Source organism: Diceros bicornis, chromosome 10 (assembly GCF_020826845.1).
Source record: "Diceros bicornis minor isolate mBicDic1 chromosome 10, mDicBic1.mat.cur, whole genome shotgun sequence".
In the NCBI taxonomy this organism is placed as follows: Eukaryota; Metazoa; Chordata; class Mammalia; order Perissodactyla; family Rhinocerotidae; genus Diceros; species Diceros bicornis.
In genome coordinates this window covers 48,393,137-48,415,666 of record NC_080749.1, presented here as the reverse complement: position 1 = coordinate 48,415,666, position 22,530 = coordinate 48,393,137, and the positions used below count along the sequence as shown (strand labels likewise).

At 35.8% G+C, this 22,530-nt stretch overlaps 1 protein-coding gene across 2 annotated transcripts in view; it reads left to right on the top strand.

The window, feature by feature from the left end:
* Positions 1 to 3,875, top strand: part of SCN7A (sodium voltage-gated channel alpha subunit 7) — an 80,488-nt gene extending 76,613 nt beyond the window's left edge. For both annotated transcript variants that reach the window (XM_058549176.1, XM_058549175.1), the window contains one exon: positions 384 to 3,875. In XM_058549176.1, coding sequence (XP_058405159.1) covers positions 384 to 1,450 — 1,067 coding nt within the window. In that variant the 3' untranslated portion in view covers positions 1,451 to 3,875. The remainder of the gene's footprint in view (positions 1 to 383) is intronic.
* Positions 3,876 to 22,530: the final 18,655 nt, after the last annotated feature.

The window sequence follows — 22,530 nt, the reverse complement described above, 5'->3', positions numbered from 1 at the left end:
TATTTGCATGACACCTTTATTAGGTATCCAATAAAGGTTGGATTTAACTAAATTCCTTGATCCAACTGCAATCAGAAAAAAATATGACTACTGTTTTATATTATGGATTCGTGCCATCTGTGATTCCAGAAGTACTTGATCTATAATACTCTTAAGATAATGATACAAAGAATTCTCTTCCAAATTTTGCTGGATACTTTGAGCATTTCCATGATTGGTATTTGGTTAACCCCAACTTTCAATATGTGCTAACTGTTATATGGGAAGGATTAATAAATGATCTTAATCTGTAGAAAAAAATGAACTGTAAATAATTTATATTCCTCTAAGTACAACCGTATTTGAATAATTTTATTGCCTGCTTTATCCTTTCCTACACCAAGGACTATTTCTGCCTCTGATGGTAGGACACTACCTTGTGCCTCCTTCCCTCGTGCAACTGATACTTCTCTCACGGATCATCCACATCCTGCGTCCTGGGAAAGGACCAAAGGTGTTCAATGATCTGCTGCTCCCTTTGATGCTGTCTCTGCCAGCATTGTTGAACATTAGTCTTCTCATCTTCCTGGTCATGTTTGTCTATGCCATCTTTGGAATGTACAATTTTGCCTATGTTAAAAAGGAAGCTGGAATTAATGATGTGTCCAACTTTGAAAGCTTTGGCAGCAGTATGCTCTGTCTTTTCCAAGTTACAATATTTGCTGGTTGGGATGGGATGCTCAATGCAATTTTCAACAGTAAATGGTCTGACTGTGATCCTGATAAAATTAACCCCGGAACCCAGGTTAGAGGAGATTGTGGTAACCCCTTTGTTGGGATTATTTACTTTGTCAGTTATATCCTCATATCGTGGCTGATCATTGTAAACATGTACATTGTTGCTGTCATGGAGTTTTTAAATATTGCTTCTAAAAAAAAAGCCAAGACGTTGAGTGAAGATGATTTTAGGAAGTTCTTTCAGGTATGGAAGAGGTTTGATCCCGACATGACCCAGTACATAGACTCTAGCAAGCTTTCAGATTTGGCGGCCGCTCTTGATCCTCCTCTTTTCATGGCAAAACCAAACAAGGGCCAGCTCGTTGCCATGGATCTTCCCATGGCTGTTGGGGACAGAATTCATTGCCTTGACATCTTACTTGCTTTAACAAAGCGAGTTATGGGTAAAGATGAGAGGATGGAGAAATTTCTTTCAGAGATGGAATCAGGGTTTCTGTTAGCCAACCCTTTTAAGATCACATATGAGCCAATTACAACTACTCTGAAACGAAAACAAGAGGCAGTCTCAGCAACCATCATTCAGCGTGCTTATAAAAGTTACCGTTTGAGGCAAAATGACCAAAATACATCAGATATTCATATGATAGATGGTGACAGGGAAATTCAATCTACCAAAGAAGGCGCCTATTTTGACAAAGCTGAGGGAAAGTCGACTATTCAAAACCAGGTCTAATCCCACTTACCACCTTTCACCTTCTTCACATATCCCCAAATTATTAAAACTTTAAATCAGAAATAAAAGCAAAGATCGGAGAAAGTAAAAATCTCATTTAATAATTGATTGTTTACAACTCACGGAAGATAAGCTTGTGTTCACAATACTCCGTGTCAAATTCTCTTTTTACTCTTTTACATTCAGTCTAAACAAGACAACCTCTTAATATTATTGCAAAGTTGACATGGGTTAAAATTGCCATTTCATAATCCAGTGCTTGTTTTCTCCATATGGCTTATATGGTGTGTGCTTCCTCTGGAAGATGCAGAAGGTTGTCGTAGAGATTAGTAGCAAAATGAAGATGGGGAAGGTGGTGGTAGAGATTAGTAGCCAAAGGGGCTTCCTTGTGTAGTTTATGTTTACTTTAACTTGATGGGATGCAAGTCACCACTAATAGGGCTTAGTTACAAATAAACAAGTACTTAATGTGGGATGGTGTTAGAAAAAAAAAAGTAGAATGCTACAGGCCATTAAATCATAAACTTGCCTAACAGATGCCAGTTGGACGAAGTGGAAGGACGGTTCTCAGAAAATGCCTTTGAGACCCATCACAGAGACTCTTGAGCTGATTCAAACCACGTTTGAAAAAGATTGGAGCCCTGTTTTTGTTTTTGTTTTCTTTTATTTTTGGTATTAGGAACTAATGTTGTTTTATTGTTCTTGGATCCCTGGTTTCTCATCTCTCTGGCTAGTTCCACCTAATCTCCAGCTCTTCAACAGAATTCGTTTGCAGAACAAGAGGCATAAAGGGAAATACAGTATAGCCTACATTTTCCTCATTTACATTTTTTTTAAAAAGCATACATTTACTAAAATGATGTGATAGAGTATGTGTTAATAGACTCAAGTCTGACCTTATCATAAAACTGATGTATTTTTACCATTTATCCATAATGTAACATTGAGTACGTAAGATCTAGCAAATGCATGTCATAAATATGAATCAGAAGAGTCAAGGGCTACCATTATGTCTCGGGATTTTCACAGTGTCTTGATCCCTAGTTGGGAAACTGGCCACTTTGAAGTACTTTTCAGTGTACTTTATGACTTTTCATAACTTAGAGAAAGAAGATGATCACTGAAACTGTAAGGACTCTGAATTAGGAGATCAAAGTGTAAGTTTATTGTTGATGATGTTTTACAACATTAGTGTATGCAAGTTAGTTTTCACTTTCTTATTTATCTTTCCAAGTATTTTTGTTTTTATTTCATCACATACATAATTACTCTGGAAATTGTTTTATGTTTGAAAAACTTTAAAATCCTAAACATTAATTTTCACTATTGAAATTATTTTTAAAAGATAGGCACAAATAGTTGTTTTTTGACATATTCATAAAAATGCAGTCACTTACATCCATGTAGTTTGAGATTCTGATTATTTATTCCATTTGTATGAAGGTTGATTTCAATATGCCTACAAAGTCCTAAAGGATTCAAAAGGAAAATATGTATACTGTCGACTTAAATGACAAGCTTTAAATAAGTTATATAGCATTCAATATCACTTAAATATCAGTAATTGTACTTTGTTTGAATGCATGATCTTTAGCCTTAACTATTATAATCTATTTCTGCTCCTCGGAAATGTATTAACCTGACCAAGATGCCTTTGGGGGATCCCCTAAGCAAATGTAATTTCAGGGTTCTGTTTCTTTCTATAAGTGTTCCTTCCCTTTCTCCTCCTGTTCTCCATCAATTGATGGGGACAAGTGAGGAATCAGTGTTGACTTGGTGACATGGTGGCAGCTGGTGCTTTATCTGTTTCTCAGTTTTCTATTTCTTGGAGATGCTTTAATGTGGAAACTGCTTCAGATATTTAAACTAAATCTTAACTTGCTTGTGTTAAGTTCCACAAAAACCACAAACTGATTTTAGCTTGAAAATTTTGTCTTTTACTTGTAAACCGTGTTTGCCGCTAACTTTCCAAAAACTGTGTAAACAATTATTTTTAACAAAGTCTTTAAAATATATTCTACTTTTTAGGTACTATAGAAAACAGTAAAAAGAACTTGTTAACCACACTAAACTTTGGTTTTTTTTTTCTTTGATAACTCAGATTGGCAACTTTGTATAATAAGAACTTTTTTAAACGAGACTTACATTAAAGCTTATTAGTTCAGGCTCAAAATTCAAAACTGGAAACTCTTGTGCTTCCTTTGGATTCACTTAATTTTGTAAAATAAGTGTTAGTAAGCTTACCAAAGACCTCTTACACATTGACAAAATGTAAAAAGCACTCTTCTTATCAAAGTTTAACTAGATATGTCTCAGTTTAACTTTGTTTACTAGCTATATCTCAGTATTATTATAAATTTGCTTTATGAAAGATACATACTGAAATTAAACTTATTGGTATACTACCATTTGTCAATCTCTGCTTTCTTTAAAAATTTTCTTTCTGCTTCTTTAATGAATATAATGCATTTTAAAATGGTTTTTACAGATATTGGAAATAGCTACCGTTCATTGAGAAGACTGTTATGCTCAGCTTTGTGCTGACTATTTATCATGCATGAACACAGCGTTAACAACTCATGAAGCAATGATAATTCTCATTTTATAGATGAAAAATGTCAGGCTTAGAAGTGTTACAAGAACTTTTTATATGGCACAAAACTTGTAATTGACAAGGCCAGTACTCCAAACCAGGTCTGTTTCAGAACCTTAATATTTAACCACTCTGTACAATAACTGTCTAGTAACACATGACCTAAGTGGAGAGGGAGGAGGTTTAATATGAATTAAATTGTTGTACAGAAATAAGGAGTTTCTCTCTCTCTCTCTCTGCTTCCCCTCCACCCCCACTCCATCTCCCCCTTGGTGGAGGGAATTTTGAAAGTAGAGACAACCCCTGGAAAAAGGAAAGGCACAAGGGATAAAACTATAGAAGTTTTTTATTCAATGTTTATGGAACACTAGATACTAGAGGTAAACCCAGAGCCTGGGTAGATATACATACATGCGTACATACATACATACAAAGCTAAATCTGAGACTAAACGACTGGGGACTGACGACTGGGGGAAAATATACAATACAGCTGATTATAATAAATGGTAATTTTTATCCACTGGTGTAAATTGTAATATGTATACAGGAAAAAATGATGGGTTCTGCACTGGAAATTACAGGTAAAGTTAGTAAAGTAGACTTCTGGAGAAAAAGAAAGATTTTATCAATTACAAAAGAAGGTAACCGTATTTAACACAGAGACACTTTTAAGGAGAGGAATCCATCATGGAAGATGAGACCTGAGGTTTTAACGTAACGCTTCTTCAGGCTAGACGATAAAGAAGAGAGAGGAATTAAAGATGGGATAAGACTTTCACTGCAGAGTTTGGATAGAAAATTGGAGCAGAATTACTCTGGGCACCCTGAATCTCTTCCCAGGCATGCTTCATTTTGCCCTTTGATTCTTGAACGCTGTCCTCTCAACTGTTCCTTTTCATAAATTTCAGGTCTGCATTCTCAACTCTAACAGTCAATAAAGAGCTCCAGTGAATGATTTGAGTCTTCCCTCCACAGGTGGGGATTTTTATCTTTATGTTAGGTAACCTAAATCTGTCAGGGTCAGACACTTACACAACTCCTCATCTGTAAGTGAACCTCTTATCTTCATTGACTTCATAATTTTATTTATTTATTTATTTTCCCAAAGCCCCAGTAGATAGTTGTATGTCACAGCTGCACATCCTTCCAGTTGCTGTATGTGGGACGCAGCCTCAGCATGGCCGGAGAAGCGGTGCGTCTGTGCAGCTGGATCCGAACCCAGGCCGCCAGCAGCTGAGCGCTCACACTTAACCGCTAAGCCACAGGCCGGCCCTTCATTGACTTCAAAATCACAAATTAGCTCAAAGGATTTTCTCTCAACTCCAGCTCATTAGTCTATTATCCATCCAGGTGGCACAATACCCCTATTCCTGGATTCTAGTTTAGACCACATGAAAGTAATATCTTCAAATGATCCATGCGTTCAGAGTATTCATGCAAAATGTCATCACCCTTCTTCCCTTCTTTTCTCTCTCCTGTCTTTCCTTTCATAAAAATCTACTGAGCACCTCCTAAGTATTAGGCACAGCAATGTAAAAATGAATAATATTGTCCTTACCCTTAAAACGGAATTAGGGTTCTCGGGAGAATAGAACTGATAGGATATATATATAGATATATAAGAGGATATTTATATTATGGGAATTGGCTCACGTGGTTATAGAAGCTGAGAGATATGGTGCAACATGCCATGTGCAAGCTGGAGAACCAGGAAAGCTGGTGGTATAATTCCGTCCAAATTCAAAGGCCTGAGAACCAGGGGAGCCATCTTGTAGCTCCCTGTCCAAGGCTGAAGACCTAAGAAGGTGGGGAGGGGCACTGGTGTAAGTCTTGGAATCTGAATCTAAAGGTCTAAGAACCAGGAGCTCCAATGTCCAAGGCTAGGAGAAGTTGGATGTCCCAGCTTAAGGACAGAGAGAGAATTCACCCTTCCTCTGCCTTTTTGTTCTGTTTGGGCCCTCAATGAATTGGATGATATCTGCCCACATTGGTGAGGGCAATATTCTTTTTTTCATCCTTTTACTTTCAACAGACATATGTCATTGAATTTGAAGTGAGTTTTTTGTAAACAGTTTATAGCTGGGTCACATTTTTTAATCCCCTTTTTATTGGTGTGTTTAGACCATTTATATTTAAGGTGATTATTGATATGTTAGCACTTAAGGTTGCCATTTATTATTTTTCTATTTGTTTCTACCAGTCTCATTTCTCTATTTCTCTTTTCTTGCCTTCCTGCACAATATTTGAACATGTTTTAGGATTTCATCTTGATTGTATATTTGTATATTTGTATTTCTTTGTGTATTTTTAGTAGTGATTGTTCTGAATATTACTGTATCTATCTATCTATCTATCTATGAATTATACAGTCTACTAGTATCAACATTTTACCACTTTGGGTGAAGTGTAGAAACCTCTCTCTCATTTAGTTCCCTTTGTCTTCCACGTTTTTAAATATCATTGTCATGGGAATCAGATGGTGCTATAATTTTTGTGCCAATCATCAAATACGGTTTTAAAACTCATGAGGAAGGGATGGCCCGGTGGCACAGCAGTTAAGTGCACGTGCTCCACTGCGGCGGCCTGAGGTTCATGGGTTCAGATCCCAGGCACACACCAATGCACGCTTGTCGAGCCATGCTGTGGTGGCGTCCTGTACAAAGTAGAGGAAGAGGAGCACTGATGTTAGCCCAGGGCCAATCTTCCTCAGCAAAAAAGAGGAGGACTGGCATTGGATGTTAGCTCAGGGCTGATCTTCCTCACACACGCACACACACACACACACACACAAAACTTAATGAGGAAATGTATGTACTCATATTTCTGCTCTTTGCATTATTCCTTCTTCCTTCCTGATGCTCTGTCATTCCTTCTTTTATCAATTCCTTGCTGTTTGAAGAATTTTGTTTGGCAAATCTTTAAGAGTAAGAGATTTTATTTCCCTTTAATATTTTTATATTTATTGCATGTTGAAATAATAACATTATTTATAAATTGGGTTAAAGAAAATATATTACTAAAATTTTAGGAATATGTCTATTAGTAGCAAATTCTTTTAGTCTTTCTTCCTCTGAGAATGTTTTTATTTCTCTTTCATACCTAAAGGACGAATTCACAGGCTATAGAGTTTGTGGTTGACAGTTCTGTTCTTTCAGCACTTGAGAAATATTGTGCCACTTCTTTCTGGTTTCTATGACTTCAGATGAGAATTACACTGTCATTTGAATTGATATTCCCCTATTCTTAATATGTCATTTCCTTCTAGCTGTTTCAAGATTGTTTTCTTTGTCTTTGGTTTTCTAAATTTTTAATTGTCATATATCCTTGGTGTAGATTTCTTTGTGTTTACGCTGTTTAGCATTCACTCAGCTTCTTGGAACTGTAGGTTTATGTCTTTTACCCAATTTAGAACATTTTCAGCCAATCTTTCTTCAAACAACTTTTCAGCCCCAATCTTTTCTACTTTTCTTCTGAGATTGTGATGACATGAATGATGGCTCTTTTGTTGTTGTCTCACAGGTCACTAAGGCTCTGTTTATTTTTTTCAGTCTATTCTTTTCTCTCTGTTGTTCGGATTGGGTGAATTCTATTGTTCTGTACTCAAGTTCACTGATTTTTCTCCTCTGTCATCTTCACTCTACTGTTGAGCCCATCTGTTAAGTTTTTTATTTCTGTTACTGTATTTTTCAGTTCTATTATTCTGTTTATTTTTTCTTATAAAATCTATTTCTTTGCAGAGATTTTCTACTTTTTAATTTGTTTCAAGAGAATTTGTAATTTGTTGTTGAAGCATTGTTATAATGGATGCTTTAAAATACTTCTTAGATAAATCCAACACCTGATTCACCTTGGTATTAGTGTCAACTAATTGTCTTTTTTCCTTCAAGGTGTGATTTTCTTAGTTCTCAGTGTTCTGGGTGATTTTTGTTTATCATACTCTGGATATTTTGTCTATCATGGTAGGAGATACTGGATCCTATTTAAATCTTTAATTTTAGCAGGTAGTCACACTGTTTAGGTTTAGCACACAGACTTTGATCTACTTTTGTGGGCTGTGGTTCCTGTGGTAGCTTAATTTTCAGAGGCTTTGTCATGCTATTTTGGTCTCCTTGGTTTATCTGGTATGGCTTAGGCTCCCACTGGTCCCTGCTGGTGCTGCCTGGGGGACTGGAAGAAGTTTCCACAGGCCAGGCAACCTGGTTTCTCTCAGTTAGAGGGGGAAGTGAATCCCTCTACTGATAGCTCATGAGAACAGAGGCTCTCTGGATTGGGCTACTTGCGGCTGCATCCTCCTTGCTGGCTTTGCCTACCCATTCTGGATCTCTGAGCAGGAAAGGAGAGTCTCAGGCAGGCCTCTGGATCAAATAGGCTTTCCGGATCAAAGAGTCTTTCTAGATCAGGCCACCTGCTGCAGCTGGTTCCGTCTTGTCAGTTCCACCCATCTGCCTCGCTGGAAGAGACTTCTCAGGCCCAAGAGAGAAGGAGAGTTCTTCCCCAGCCACTTTATTTTCGGTAGGGCTCTCAATTAATCCTCCTTGTCAGTAGTGTAGGCTTGTCTAATGTTGCCAGAGGGACTCCCCTTAGATCTAGGGGTAGAATGAGCCTACCTGGTTGCCTTCTGTTTTTAGATCAAGGGTGGGTGGCCTTCTGCTCTGGGGTGTTGGGATGCAAGACGCCCTTCACTGTGCTGTCTCCAGCCCTAAGTTCTCAAACCAGCTTGCCTTCTCTTACCACCCTCAGGGGCCTTCTTTGGTTGTCTTTTGTGGCATTTTCAGTTGTATTTAGCAGAAAAGAACAGGGAAAATATGATCTATGACATCTTGTCTGGACCATTTTTTAAAGGTCTATTAAAACTGTTAAAGAGAAAGTTGGCTTATGTAGAATACCTCATTTTCCAATATCACATAAATGAGGCATCAGTTTAATTGGACAATTATGTGTGTGTGTGTATATATATATATATATATATATACACACACATGATATAAGTACACATACTAAAAATACTATAAAATTAGTAGTAAATACTAAATGTTAAAAGTAGCATAAAATTATAGCGTCACTAATCAGGATGCTTAGAATTATCATATTAAGAAGGCATCACTATTTAACACAAAGAATAAGAAAAACTAATAAAAACTGAATTCGGCCATCAAAAATTGCAATAAATTTTTGCATGGATAAATCCTGATCTAGAGCACTGGCTCTCAAAACGTGTTCCTCAGACTAGCAGTATCAGGATCACCTGGAAACTTCTCAGAAATGCAAATTAAGCGACCCAACTACAGAATCAGAAACCATGGAGGTGGGGCCCAGACATCTGTGTTTTAATAAGTCCTCCAGGTGATTATACTGTACACCAAAGTTCAAGAAAAAATTATCTAAGTGTACACTGCCAATATGATAGTCACTAGCTACATGTGGCTATTTAATTAATTAATTAGCAAATAAAATAAAACAGATAAAACTAAAAATTCAGTTTCTAAATCCCACTAATCACATTTCAAGTACTCAAAAAAAATCTATGTCTGGAGTCTACCATATTAGCACAAATTTACTGTACTTCCATCATCTCAGAAAGTTCTATTAGATGGCATTGATCTAGGAATACATGAAATGTCCTAGAAATTAATGTATTTGTAATCACGAATTGTCAGCTGTACTGGAGATCTTCCTTTGCCCCGACCAAAGCACTCTCCATCCTTTTCCTTGTTCTGTGCTCTTAGAGGATCACTCACAATGGTTGCTTCAATAGGTTCTCTTGTCCCCTGGCTTCTGGTTGGGTTTGACCGATAAGAAGCACCAGAATAAATGCTTTCTCCCTCCCAGATTACTGGGATTTGTTTCCACTCTTTACCTATGGCTACAACTTCTGTAAAGGACCCTTGCTTATAGCTGCATCTAGTCTCTAGGGAACTTCCAGGAACTATGCTGCTTGATCCCTCTCCCTTTCCCCTCATGCCTTCAGGCCTAGAAGCAGAATCTCCTGATTTCTCTTTAAACCATGCCCACACCTTTTATAACCCCCCTTGCTAAACTTTCCACAAATTATCCCCTTGTAAATGGGATAATCCCTTTGTTTTTTCCATGATAAAAGCTTATCCCTGATCCATACACCAACTAAACTTTCAAACTTTTTTAGTTTGTGAAACTGGAAGAACTCAAATTCTACCTCTGTAATAATTTCCCCCTGAGTAAGCTTGAATCTTATTTCTCTTTGTTAAAATTACAAGAAAAAAAGCAAAAGAAGGAAAGCAAGAAAGAGAGAAAGGAGCTCCTTATTCTAGAGTACGTGCTGTGATACTCGTATTTTGCTGAGTGTGTTACACAAACTTGGAACCAAAGCTGAAGTGATTGCTCAGAACAATAGCGAGGATATATGGCTCTGAGAACACAGAAAGCTGGAGAGGAAACTTGGATATAGGACAGCTGGGAAAGAAAAGTTTGGGGAGGAGTGACAAATCTGGTGGGATTTTTGGAGTGAATTGTTCAGGTCTCTCCATCTGCCTCATGGCACTACTATGAGACAAGTTCTCCTCATTCCCACTTGAGGGAATCTTTAGCCCGAAGAAGGGAAAGTCACCTTTTCCCTCTGTTTTTTCAAGATATTTTGTTTACATCTGAAACTTACCTAAAACCTGTAAGTTTTCCTAAGGACCTAGGCTTTTAGAAAACAAAGGTCAAAGTTCTTAGAGGTTATTTCTCTTTTCTGTGTTGACACTGTGGGAGATCAAGATTTGGCCACCCTGAAATATATCTGTTTACCTTGATTGTTTTCTCTGATGGACATTTGACCTCCCCCACTAACTGCCTAAAGAATATGACATAGTAACTCCTTCCTGGAACAGATCTTCTATCTGATTGCTGTAATATAATGTAAAATAGATGTTACAATAGGAAAGGTACCAACAAGCGCATCTTATCAGAAAGTTCTGTCTCTCTGGCCACATTCTCTGGATGGCCCTGCAAGGAGTTGCCAGACAAACATTTACATTTATAAGGGAAATCTCCATTTGTAAAGGTATCTCCCTCTCTGTATTGGGAAGAGGGGGGATGATTTCATTTCTAGAAACTTATCAATGAGGAAAGTGAGGCCTTAAATCTACATAATAACCTTAGTCTTGTTTACAGTGCTTTAGTGGTAGTCTCTTGTAACCGACTCCCCCCACCCCCAACATCCTCCTTTGTCTTTGGCTGAACATGGTATTTAAGAAGAGAATTTCTGCTATTGTGTTGAGAAACGCAGTGTCCCTGCTTTCTCCCATGTATACATGTTATTAAACTTGGTATTATTTTCTCCTGCTAACCTGTCTTGTTAATTATTTGGCCAGCCATAAGAACTTTAAGGGAAAGGGCAGAGGGGGATTCTCCCTCTTCCCCCACAACACATAATCTGCTTGAGTTTAGAAAGAAGAAATCAGTCCTCTGCCTGAATGTTTGGGAAGTGGAGGAGGGAGGAGGAAAAGGGTAAAATACAGGATGAAAAAATCTGAATTGATATCAATTAATATTCTAAAATATGCAAAGTAGAGTCATTTTCTTTTTGTGTTAAAATTCTTATAGCATAGACTGTCTCATATACATCAACAAGCCAGTCTGTTATTGTTACCAGATTGTATACTTAAGTACAAAAAGAAAGTAAAATACAGACCCGCTGACCTCAAGAAGTTATCATCTAGTTGGGGCAACAGACCATACACAAAATGGTATAAAAATAGTTAAAGGTAGTATATGCTACAACACAAATTATTAATGGAAGAAAAGGTACCACAGATGCTAACTTGATAGCACCATAGGACAGGATCTGGCCTTTGACCACACACTAACAGTATGTACACAGTTAGGATAAACAATATTTTCACAAGTTTCAGCCCAATTCTTCTTCCTCTCTTGCTTCACTCCCAGTTGTTTGAATCCTATGCTCAGAAAATCACCTCCTTCCTGCCACAGCCCAGCCTGAGTACTTGAAAATCCATTACCAAGGATACAGACTCTTAATGCTCTCAAAGCTCCCAGTGTATCTAACGGAAACAGAGATAGCAGCCTTATTCCCAAATGGGCACCACACTCTGTCATTCTGAGGAGCAAAACTGCAGACAATTCAAGACACAGCAATGAAAACTGTTCAATAAATTACTTTTAGTAAGTGTAAGCTTTAGATGAGATAAAGCTTTATTTTCTAAGTCTCATCATTAAGAAGACTCTAAGTATGTTACAAATAACTATTTGTTCTCCAAAATCCCTTCTCCCATTCTTCTATGGTAATAGCATTCTTGATTCTTAGCTAGACACATGGCCTTCTGGAATAAATACTACATTTTACAACCTCTCTTTTCGGTTAAGGCTGTATAACTAAATCCTATCCTTTTTAACTTCCTTCCACTGATTGGAACATGCATGAAGACGTGGGCATCTGTTATGAAACAAGTGAAGCCAACAATCAATGAATGATAAGAAACAAGATAGAAGAGCCTGGTTCAGATAATCATAAAGTAGCAAGGATAGTCAGATCATATTTTGTCTCTAATAAACCTATTGTCGGGAGAGAGGGAGAAACTCCCTCTGCCATTTTCCTTAAGGTTCTTATGGCTGGCCAAATAATTAACAAGACAGGTTAGCAGGAGAAAATAATACCAAGTTTAATAACATGTATACATGGGAGAAACTCAGAAATGAGCAACTCATCTAAGCTGCTTGCTTAAGTATTGTAGCTAAAGGCGAGGAAGGTGTTGGGGGTGGGTAGTGGTCTGGGACTTCAGAGGGCAAGAAGACAATTCTTTTCAGGGTCATCTATAGATAATGTGGTCAGGGAGAGATAGAGTTTTTTGATAAAAGGCGCTTGGTGCCCCTCCCATTGTAACATCTATTTTACGTTATCATTACAGCCATCATGATAGAAGATCTGTTCCAGGAAGGAGCCACCATGTCAAATTCTTTAGGCAGTTAGTGGGGGAGGTCAAATGTCCCTCAGAGAAAACAGTCAAGGTAAACAGATATATTTCAGGGTGGCCAAATCTTGATCTCCCACGCTATTAAGACAAATAAGAACCTTTGAGGGGGCCAGCCCCATGGCTTAGCGGTTAAATGTGCACACTCCACTGCTGGCGGCCCGGGCTCGGATCCCGGACGCGCACCCGATGCACCACTTCTCCGGCCATGCTGAGGCCTTGTCCCACATACAGCAACTAGAAGGATGTGCAGCTATGACATACAACTATCTACTGGGGCTTTGGGGGAAAAACAAATAAATAAATAAAATCTTTAAAAAAAAAAAAAAAGAACCTTTGAGGGACTTTGAGGTGATATCCTAAACTTCTTCCCCAAATTTCCAGGTAAAGATTCAAATCTTTAAAAAAAGAAATCCGTACTATTGTAGCAGGATCCTATTCTCTAGACTTTAAACACGAAAAATTGTTGAACAGTAGTGCAATAGAAAGCATAGCAGTTTAACAATATCCCATTATAATTGACTCTTTGTTAGCCATATGGGTATTATGGGCAATAGTTTCCAATCTTACATTGACTTTCACTTTTTGCTCAGTACAAATCTCTTCAACATTCTCAAACAACTGAATTGGAAGGAAATTATCATAAACCTGTACAATAGTGCAATGTGAAGTAGGAGTGCCTTTTTGATCATTGGGTACATCACGCTGTTTCAGTATGTGAAAGAGCTATCTTTGCTGAATAAATGTTTCTTTTTAATTGTTCTATCAATCATGCTTGATAGTTCTGGTGAAGAAAAGTATTTGTTCTCTCAACTGAGTGAACCTTCTTTAGATCAAGGCTAAACACTGACATATTTGGGACAAGTAAGACTCTGCAATAGAAGTATCTGTTTGATTAAAAGAGACGTGTTGATTTATTTCCTTTTGCATCACAGAAAATGACTAGGAATCATCTCTAAAATGTCTGCTTTTCTCCTGAACCTTAAATTACTAAATATATGTCCGTGTCCTCACATTGCTTTCTGCAGAAGAAAACACTGCATCTTTCCAGTGCATGCAAAGACTCTATTGCACAAAGATTCTACTGCAGTGCAAGCCAAGCAAACCCAACCAAGATCTGCCTGGGATCTCTGCTGCTGCAGTATTTGATGCACACAGGAAAGGTCTCACGAACAATGCACAGTTATAAACAGGTGGCCATGTCGAGATCTCTTTAGTTAATGCTATTCTGAAAAGACGCTCTGAGGAAGGTAATTGGATACCTTCATTAGCAATTGATCTGTACAGGAAGAAAGTGTGATTAAAAGCTTTGCAAGGCATCGATTGCATGTGCATTAGCTTGCATTGACCTGCATTCTTTTCCACTGAAAACCCACGTAAATCATAGCAATAACCAGAATTGTAATTGTAATGCTAAACAGAAATATAAAATATTTTAAAGCCACAGATATGAAAATCCAGGGCAAATTCACTGCAAGGTATGTAAGAAGCAAAAGCAGCTTATCATGAGGCCACCTTAAGACTGGGTAAGTGCTTGGGGGCAGTGTTGAGTGCTGATGTGCTACCAGTGGAACAGCTTGTAAGATAGGAATTCATTGTAGTCCATTTTCTTAACATCAATGACAAGAAATGTCAGGAAGCTCCAAGCACCTTCCTGGAATAGCCATCATTAATCTTCAGTATGACCACATTACCTTTTTATTATTTCAGATGAAAAAATGGTGGGCACTTCTTTTTTTTCGCCCAATCACAAGCTATGTGTTCAACCTACAATATAAGAGCCTTTTTGCATGCTCCTCAATTAGCCAGAATTATCAACACAATTGGCCAAAGTCAATTGCTGCTGTTGGTGGGGGTAGGGTGTATGGCCATCATGGCCAAGTTATACATTAGAGATACAAGCCTCTTGATGCTTTAACACAAATCTTTTTTAATAAGAAGATTGAAATGTGATATACTATCCTAACTATACCATTGTTTATTATTATTATTATTACTATAGTAAGCATTTATAGGCATTTGTAAGTCAGTATTACAATGATTTCTGTATGTTTGTTTTATTTTATATTGCTTTATCTCAGTGGCTATTATGTTATCAATAAGTTCTATGTGAATTAAATGTATCTAATAACTGTAACTAACTTTTTCTTTCCAAGATTATAAAGTTATTCATCTAGGTGCTCTGGAGAGTCTACGTTGCTGATTGTCTGTGGAAAGTTTTATTTGTATCATTACTCTGTTACAGTTATGTTCTCCATATCTTAGTTATTCCTGTTTATCTTTGTTGGTTTAATGCATGAAAATTGAATATGCTAAAGTGGAAAAGAAAAAAATGAAATTCTAAGCTGTCATTAGTGTGAGGTGCAATCATTGGGGAAAAGGGATTTATTTAAAGTTATTTAAAATTAAATAACTTCTGCTTCCATTTATGAAAAATTAACTGCTTTGGGAATTGTCATCTCACTATAAACAACTAGAAAATTTGACAAAATGTGTGAAATAAATATTTTTAGACGTTGGACAATAGGCAACACAAGACTATGAAATGTGAGAGAAGGGGTCCTGAGACAACTGAGTTTCAGGATCCCCGCCCTGTATTAAAGGCTGCTCCAGACCTGACTTAAATACATTTCAATATAAGCCTCAGAAAGACTAACTTGAAAGGAATTTAAATGCATGCCATACTTAAGGAGTACAATAAAATACAGCACTCAGTAATATAAAATTCACAATGTCCAGTGTCCAATGAAAACTGTCAGACAAGGTAAGAAGCAGGAAAATATGGCTCTTGAGCAGAAGTAAAAAGAAATAGATTCAGTTACGATATATATTATGAAACAAGAAGACTAGGATATTAAAATAGCTATTCTAAATATTATAACTACAGACAACGATGTAAAGGAACATATGAATTAATAAGGAGAGAAACCGAAAATACAAAAAAAGGTCTAAATCGAAGTCCTAGAGATTAAAAAAATATCATTGAAAATGAAAAATAAACCTGATGGGTTTAACTACATATTAGAGACTGCAGAAAAAGAGATCTGTGACCCTGAAGATGTAGAAATAAAAGCTATCCAAATTTAACAGAGAAAGAAAGAAAACTGGAAAAAAAAAAAAAACAACAGAGCTTCAGTGACCTGTGGGAGAATATCTAGTAATCTTATATATGTGTAATCTTTACAAAATGAAGACAAATAAATACTTTGTGTGTGTGTGTGTGTGTGTGAGGAAGATCGGCCCTGTGCTAACATCTGTCAATCCGCCTCTTTTTTTTGCTGAGGAAGACAGGCCCTGGGCTAACATCCGTGCCCATCTTCCTCCACTTTATATGGGACACCGCCACAGCATGGCTTGCCAAGCGGTGCTTCAGTGCGCGCCCAGGCTCCGAACCGGTGAATCCCAGGCCTCCACAGTGGATCACGTGCACTTAACTACTTGTGCCACCAGGCGGCCCCAACAAATAAATACTTTTTAAGACCAACAAAAGATAAGAAAATTCATCACCGTAGCGCTGCACTACAGGAAGGTGAAAGGAAGTTCTTCAAGTGGAAAGCAAATGATAGATTGAAATGTGGATTTAAACAATGGAATGAAGAGTACTAGAAATTGTAAACATGCGGGTAAAAGTGAAAGACATATTTTCTCGTTTTTAGTATCTTTTTAAAAATTGACTGTATAAAGCAAAGATAATAACAATGTATGTTGTTTATAATATGTTTGTAATACATATATAAGAAAAATTCATATAGCGCAAAATACAAGATTGAGGAAATAGAAACACATTGACATGAGGTTTTGTAGAGTATACATGAAGTAGCATAATATTATTTGAAGTTATACTGTGATAAATTAAAGAAGCACATTCTAAATTGTAGAATAACCATTAAAAATATAAAACAAAGAGAAGGCTAATAGGCCAATAGAGGGGATATAGTAATGGAAACTTAAAAAGTACTAAAATAATTTTTAAAGAGGAGGAAAACTTGAAAAACAAAAACAAAACAGATAAAACAAAAAACAAAGATAGCAAGATGGTAGATTTAAATTCAACTATTATCAATAATTATGTAAAATGTAAGTGATCTAAACACTCCACTTAAAAAAAAGTGACAAAGATGTCAAATAGGATTTAAAAAATACTAAACCCACATTAAATATAGAGATACAAATAGATTAAAGTACAGAGATAGGATAAAATATACCATGCAAACACTAATCCAAAGAAAGCTGGACTGGCTGTATTGAAATAAAAACTAAGTATATTTAAGAGAGATATTACCAGAAATAAAGCTGTATGTTGTCTAGTAATTAAAGGAGTTAAATTACCAAAAGGACGTATTGATCCTAAATGTGTATGCATATAATAGCAGAGTTCCAAAATATATAAAGCAAAAATAATAAAACTAAAAGGAAAAATAGGCAATCTACAAGTTTACTCAGAGATCCCAACACTCCTCTTTCAGTAATTGATAGAACAAGTAGACGGATAATCAGAAAAAATGTAGAAGACGTGAATAACCAGCTTGACTTTATTGACATTTTAGAACACTCTGCCAACAGCAGGATACACATTCTTTTCAAGTACAAATGAATCATCCACTCAGACACAATAAACTGAGACATAAAATACATCTCAACAAATTTGAAAAGATCGAAATTATACGAATATATTCTTTGACCCCATCCAAGTTAAACTGGAAATCAGTAGATGAAAGGTGTATGAAAAATTCTCCAAATTTTTAAAAATTGAAAGCCACACCTAAATAACCCATGTGTCAAAGAAGAAATCAAAAGGAAGGATGAAGTAAATTTGTCTTTATTTGGAGACAAAAACATTGTGTATGTAGAAAATCCCACAGATTTTTTTTATAAATAATTTTTGAAAAGCTATTACTCTGAATATAATTTAGAAAGATGTAAGATCAATAAACAAAATTAAAAAGTGTTTCTCTATAATATGAACTAATTATTGGGATATTGATTTTAAATAAACAATACTATATACAAGAGCATAAAAATATGAAGTATTTAGGATAAATTTAACAAATCATGTACAAGATCTATACTCTATTGTAAAACATTTGTGAGAGGAGTTAAAGAAGATCTAAATAAACAGAAAGAAAAACACTGTTTATGGATTGGAAAATTCAATATTGTTAAGATGTCAGTTTTTCCCCAATTAATCTATAAGGTCAATGCAGTCCCAATCAATATCACAGTAGAAATCATTAAGCCAATTAAAAAACTTAAAAGGAAATGCAAAGATCCTAGAAGAGCCAACACAACAATCCTAGAAGAGCCGAAAAAGCATATGAAGCTTCATGACTACATTATCTGCTTTGAACAATTACTATACAGCTACAATAACCAAGATAGTGTAGTATTGGGATAAGAATAGACATATCTTTAGAACAGAAAAGAATCTAGAAATAAATCCACAACTATATGATCAATTTATTTGTAACAAATGTACCAGGGTAATAAAATGGACAAAGGAAATTATTTTAACAAATTGTGCTGGAGTAATAGCACATTCAAAAAAATAAATAAATCTTGGCTCTATCCCCTAGCATTTAAACAAAAAAATAACTTGAAACAGATCTTAGAGCTAAACATAAGGGCTAAAACCATTAAAATTCTATAGGAAAACATAGGAGATAATATTGTAATATTAGATTAACAAGGATTTCTTAAACAAGACATAAAAATCAAAAACTATTATGAAAAAAATTGATTAATAGGCCTGCATAAAAATTAAAACCATTTGCTCATTGAAAACACTGAAAAGAAAATGAAAGTCCATTACAGTCTGAGAAAATTATTTCAATACATATATCTAACAAGGAACTTTTATCCATAATATATAAAGAACTTTTACATATCAATATTAAGAAGATAAACAACTAGATAAGAAAAAATGGCAAAAGATTTGCATACTTCACAAAATGAGAGGTATAAGTGACAAATATAAGAGACATGTGTAACAAATAAGCTCAAGATAATTAGCCATAAGGGAAATGCAAATAAAAACCACAGTGAGATACCAGTACATACCCACTAGAATGGATGAAGCTTAAAAGAAATGACAATGGCAGGTGCTGGTGAGGATGCAGAGCAGCTAGACCTGTCATATATGATTGGTGAGAATGCGAAATGATACATCACTTTGGGAAATAGTTTAACTACTTCTTAAAGCACAGTTTTGTTACCCAGCAAACCCATTCCTAGGTATGTTTCAAAGAGAGATGAATACACACGTCCACATAAAAACTTCATAGGGTGTTCACAGCCAGTATATTCATAATAGTCCTAAACTACAACAATCTAAATGTCCGTTGGCTGATGAATGGATAAATAAATTGTGATATATCCATATAAGGGAATACTACTCAGAAAAAAAAAATGAACTACTGATACAACAATATAAATGAATCTCAAAATCATCCTGCTAAGTGAAAGAAAGAAGATACAAAAGACTACGTATTCTATGATTTCATTTAAAATAAATTCTAGAAAAGGCAAAACTATGGTGATAGAAAGCAGATCAGTGGTTGCCTAGAGATGGAGGTGGAGTGAAGAGACCTAAAGGAATCTTTTGGGTGATGGAAATATTCAGTTCAATATCTTGGTAGTAGCAGTTACACAACTATACATTTGGCAAAACTCATTAAACTGTACATATAAAATAGGGAATTGTATTGGATATAAATTATATCTCAACAAATTTGATTTGAAAAATGTATTATTTGTTACGTTAAATTGTATAGACACACGTTTACACAGAAAATTCTAGAAGAATAGACTTTAAAGCATTAATTATGGTAATCGCAGGTAGCATATTTTTTGGTAAGATGTTAGATATAATGAATAAAATATTTCCTTAGAAAAATTTATACATGGATAAGAAAATGCTGTAAACATTTAAGAATAATTATCACAAGATATTAAAGGAAATAAAAAAACATGTCAATCAGATAGGAGGCAAGAATGGAATAAAAAGAAGAAAATAAAGACTAAGATAGAAAAAAATAAGATGCAAGAAATAAGTTCAAATACCTAAGCAATCACAATAAATTAAATAGATATACCTGTTAGAACATAGTTTTTCATACAGTATGGAAAGAGAAAAAAAGAATGGCTTTCCAGTGGAGAGACCTGGCAAATACTACCTAGGTCAGATGATGAAGATCAAGATCAAAAGTCATATCATCTTGATAGTATGTACCCTTGATATGATGCAACAAAAAAAAAGTACTTTACCTCTGTGATCTTCCTCCAAAGATCCTATAACCCCAGTCTAATCACAAGGAAAAATCAGACAAATTCCAGGAGAGCGGCATTCTACAGAATCACTGATTAGTTCTCTTCAAAATTGTCAAGGTCATTGAAAATGAGGAAAGCCTGAGAAACTACGGGCCTGCCCGGTGGTGCAAGCGCTTAAGTGCTCACACTCCCCTGCGTGGTCCTGGGTTCTCTGATTCAGATCCCGGGTGCGCACCCACGCACTGCTTGTCAAGCCATGCTGTGGCGGCGTCCATATAAAGTAGAGGAAGATGGGCATGAATGTTAGCTCAGGGCCAGTCTTCCTCAGAAAAAAGAGGAGGATTGGCATCAGATGTTAGCTTAGGGCTGATCTTCCTCACACACACACACAAAAAGTCTGAGAAACTATCACAGCCAAGAGGAGCCCAAGGAGACATGACAAGTAAATATAATGTGTTATCCTGTATGGGATTTTGGAACGGAAGCAGAACATTATGTAAAAACTAAGGAGATCTGAATAAACTATGGACTTTAGTCAATAATTATCTATCAATATTAGTTCATTAATTGTAACAAATGTACCATATTCAATTAAGATGTTAATATTGGAGAACCTGAGTGTGGCTTATATGGGAACTGTGCACTATCTTATTTTTCTGTAAATCTAAAACTGTTCAGAAAAAATTTTAATTTTAAAATTTAAAAATGTATTATAAATTTATGTATATACCTATATATGTAAATGTGACAAATTAATGTCATGTATTTAGTTCAAAAGGCAAAAATAAAAGAACAGAATAAAAACAAATCTATTTTTTTAAAAATAAATGAATAAAAACCACAAAAATATACACAAGAACAAAAATAACTCCATAAAATTTATTCCTAAAAATACAGTTTTAAGGCTATGTAAATAAAAGAAACAAATACCAGATATATATTCCTCAGAGGATATACACATAAAAGGAAATCTTACTTACGCAGTAAGAATGAAAAGAGAAAAATAGAGACATAAACAAATGCTAATAAAGAATGAAGTGAAGCAATATTAACATTAAACAATGTAAAATATATAATAAAAAGTATTAATAGAGACAAACAGGGACACTACCTAATCATAAAAGAAAAAACATAAACCTAATAAGGTGGCATTAAAACTGGTGGTGCAAAAAAGCAACAGAATTATAATGAAAAAGTCATCTACTCAGATAAAGAAATATTTTAACATACTTCTTTGAGAAATAGATTATGCAAAAAAAAGTTACCAAGGATTTAGAAGACTTGAAAAACACTACTAATGAGCTTGATCTAACCTACACACAACAAATAAAGAATACATAATCTTTTCAAGAGCACAAGAACATTTACAAAGTTAAAATTGTTAATTTTTAAAATGAGCAACAGCATTATGGAGAAATTTCTAAGAACTATTAAGTCATTTAAAAAAAAAGGAATAAATGGATAGGTATGCTGATGGAAGGCCTCAATATCAAAAAGATGTAAACACCCCTAAAAGTAATTCCATTTAATGAGTTTTATTTGTTTTTTGGGGGAGTGTTTGTTGTTGTTTTGTGTGTGAAGAAGACTAGCCCTGATGTAGCATATGCTACCAGTCCTCCTCCTTTTGCTGAGGAAGATTGGCCCTGAGCTAACATCCGTGCCCATCTTCCTCTACTGTGTATGTGGGACACCTGCCACAGAATGGCTTGATAAGCAATGTGTAGGTCTGCGCCCAGGATCAGATCCCGTGAACCCCAGGCCGCTGAAGCGGAGCATGTGAACTGAACCACTACACCACTGGGCCAGCCCCTCCAATTAATGTTTTTTAGAAAATACTGTTGCTATTGTTAGAACTAGGCAAACTGATCCTAAAATTCAAATGGAAGAGGAATTGTCCAAGCACAGTAAAGACGATTATGAATAATAAATAAATAAATAAATAAATAAATAAATAAAATGGGACAATAGTATTTCCAGATGTAAAACATAGCAACAACTTCTTTCATCCCTTCCTTCTGCCCTCCTTCCTTCTTCTCCTTCCTTCCTTCACTACTTTCTTTCTTCCTTTCTAGCCTCCTTCAATTCCTCCTGCTCTCCCTGTTCCTTCCTCCTTCCTTTCTTTCCTGTTTACTTGTTTATGTAACCTAATTTCATAATGGGAAACAGCAACTTCAACCAATGTATTGGAAAACAATGTTCTGACTAGTGACGTCTCACACACTCCCACTGACTTGCATTATCATTTCAGGAACACTTCATCTTCAGAAGTAG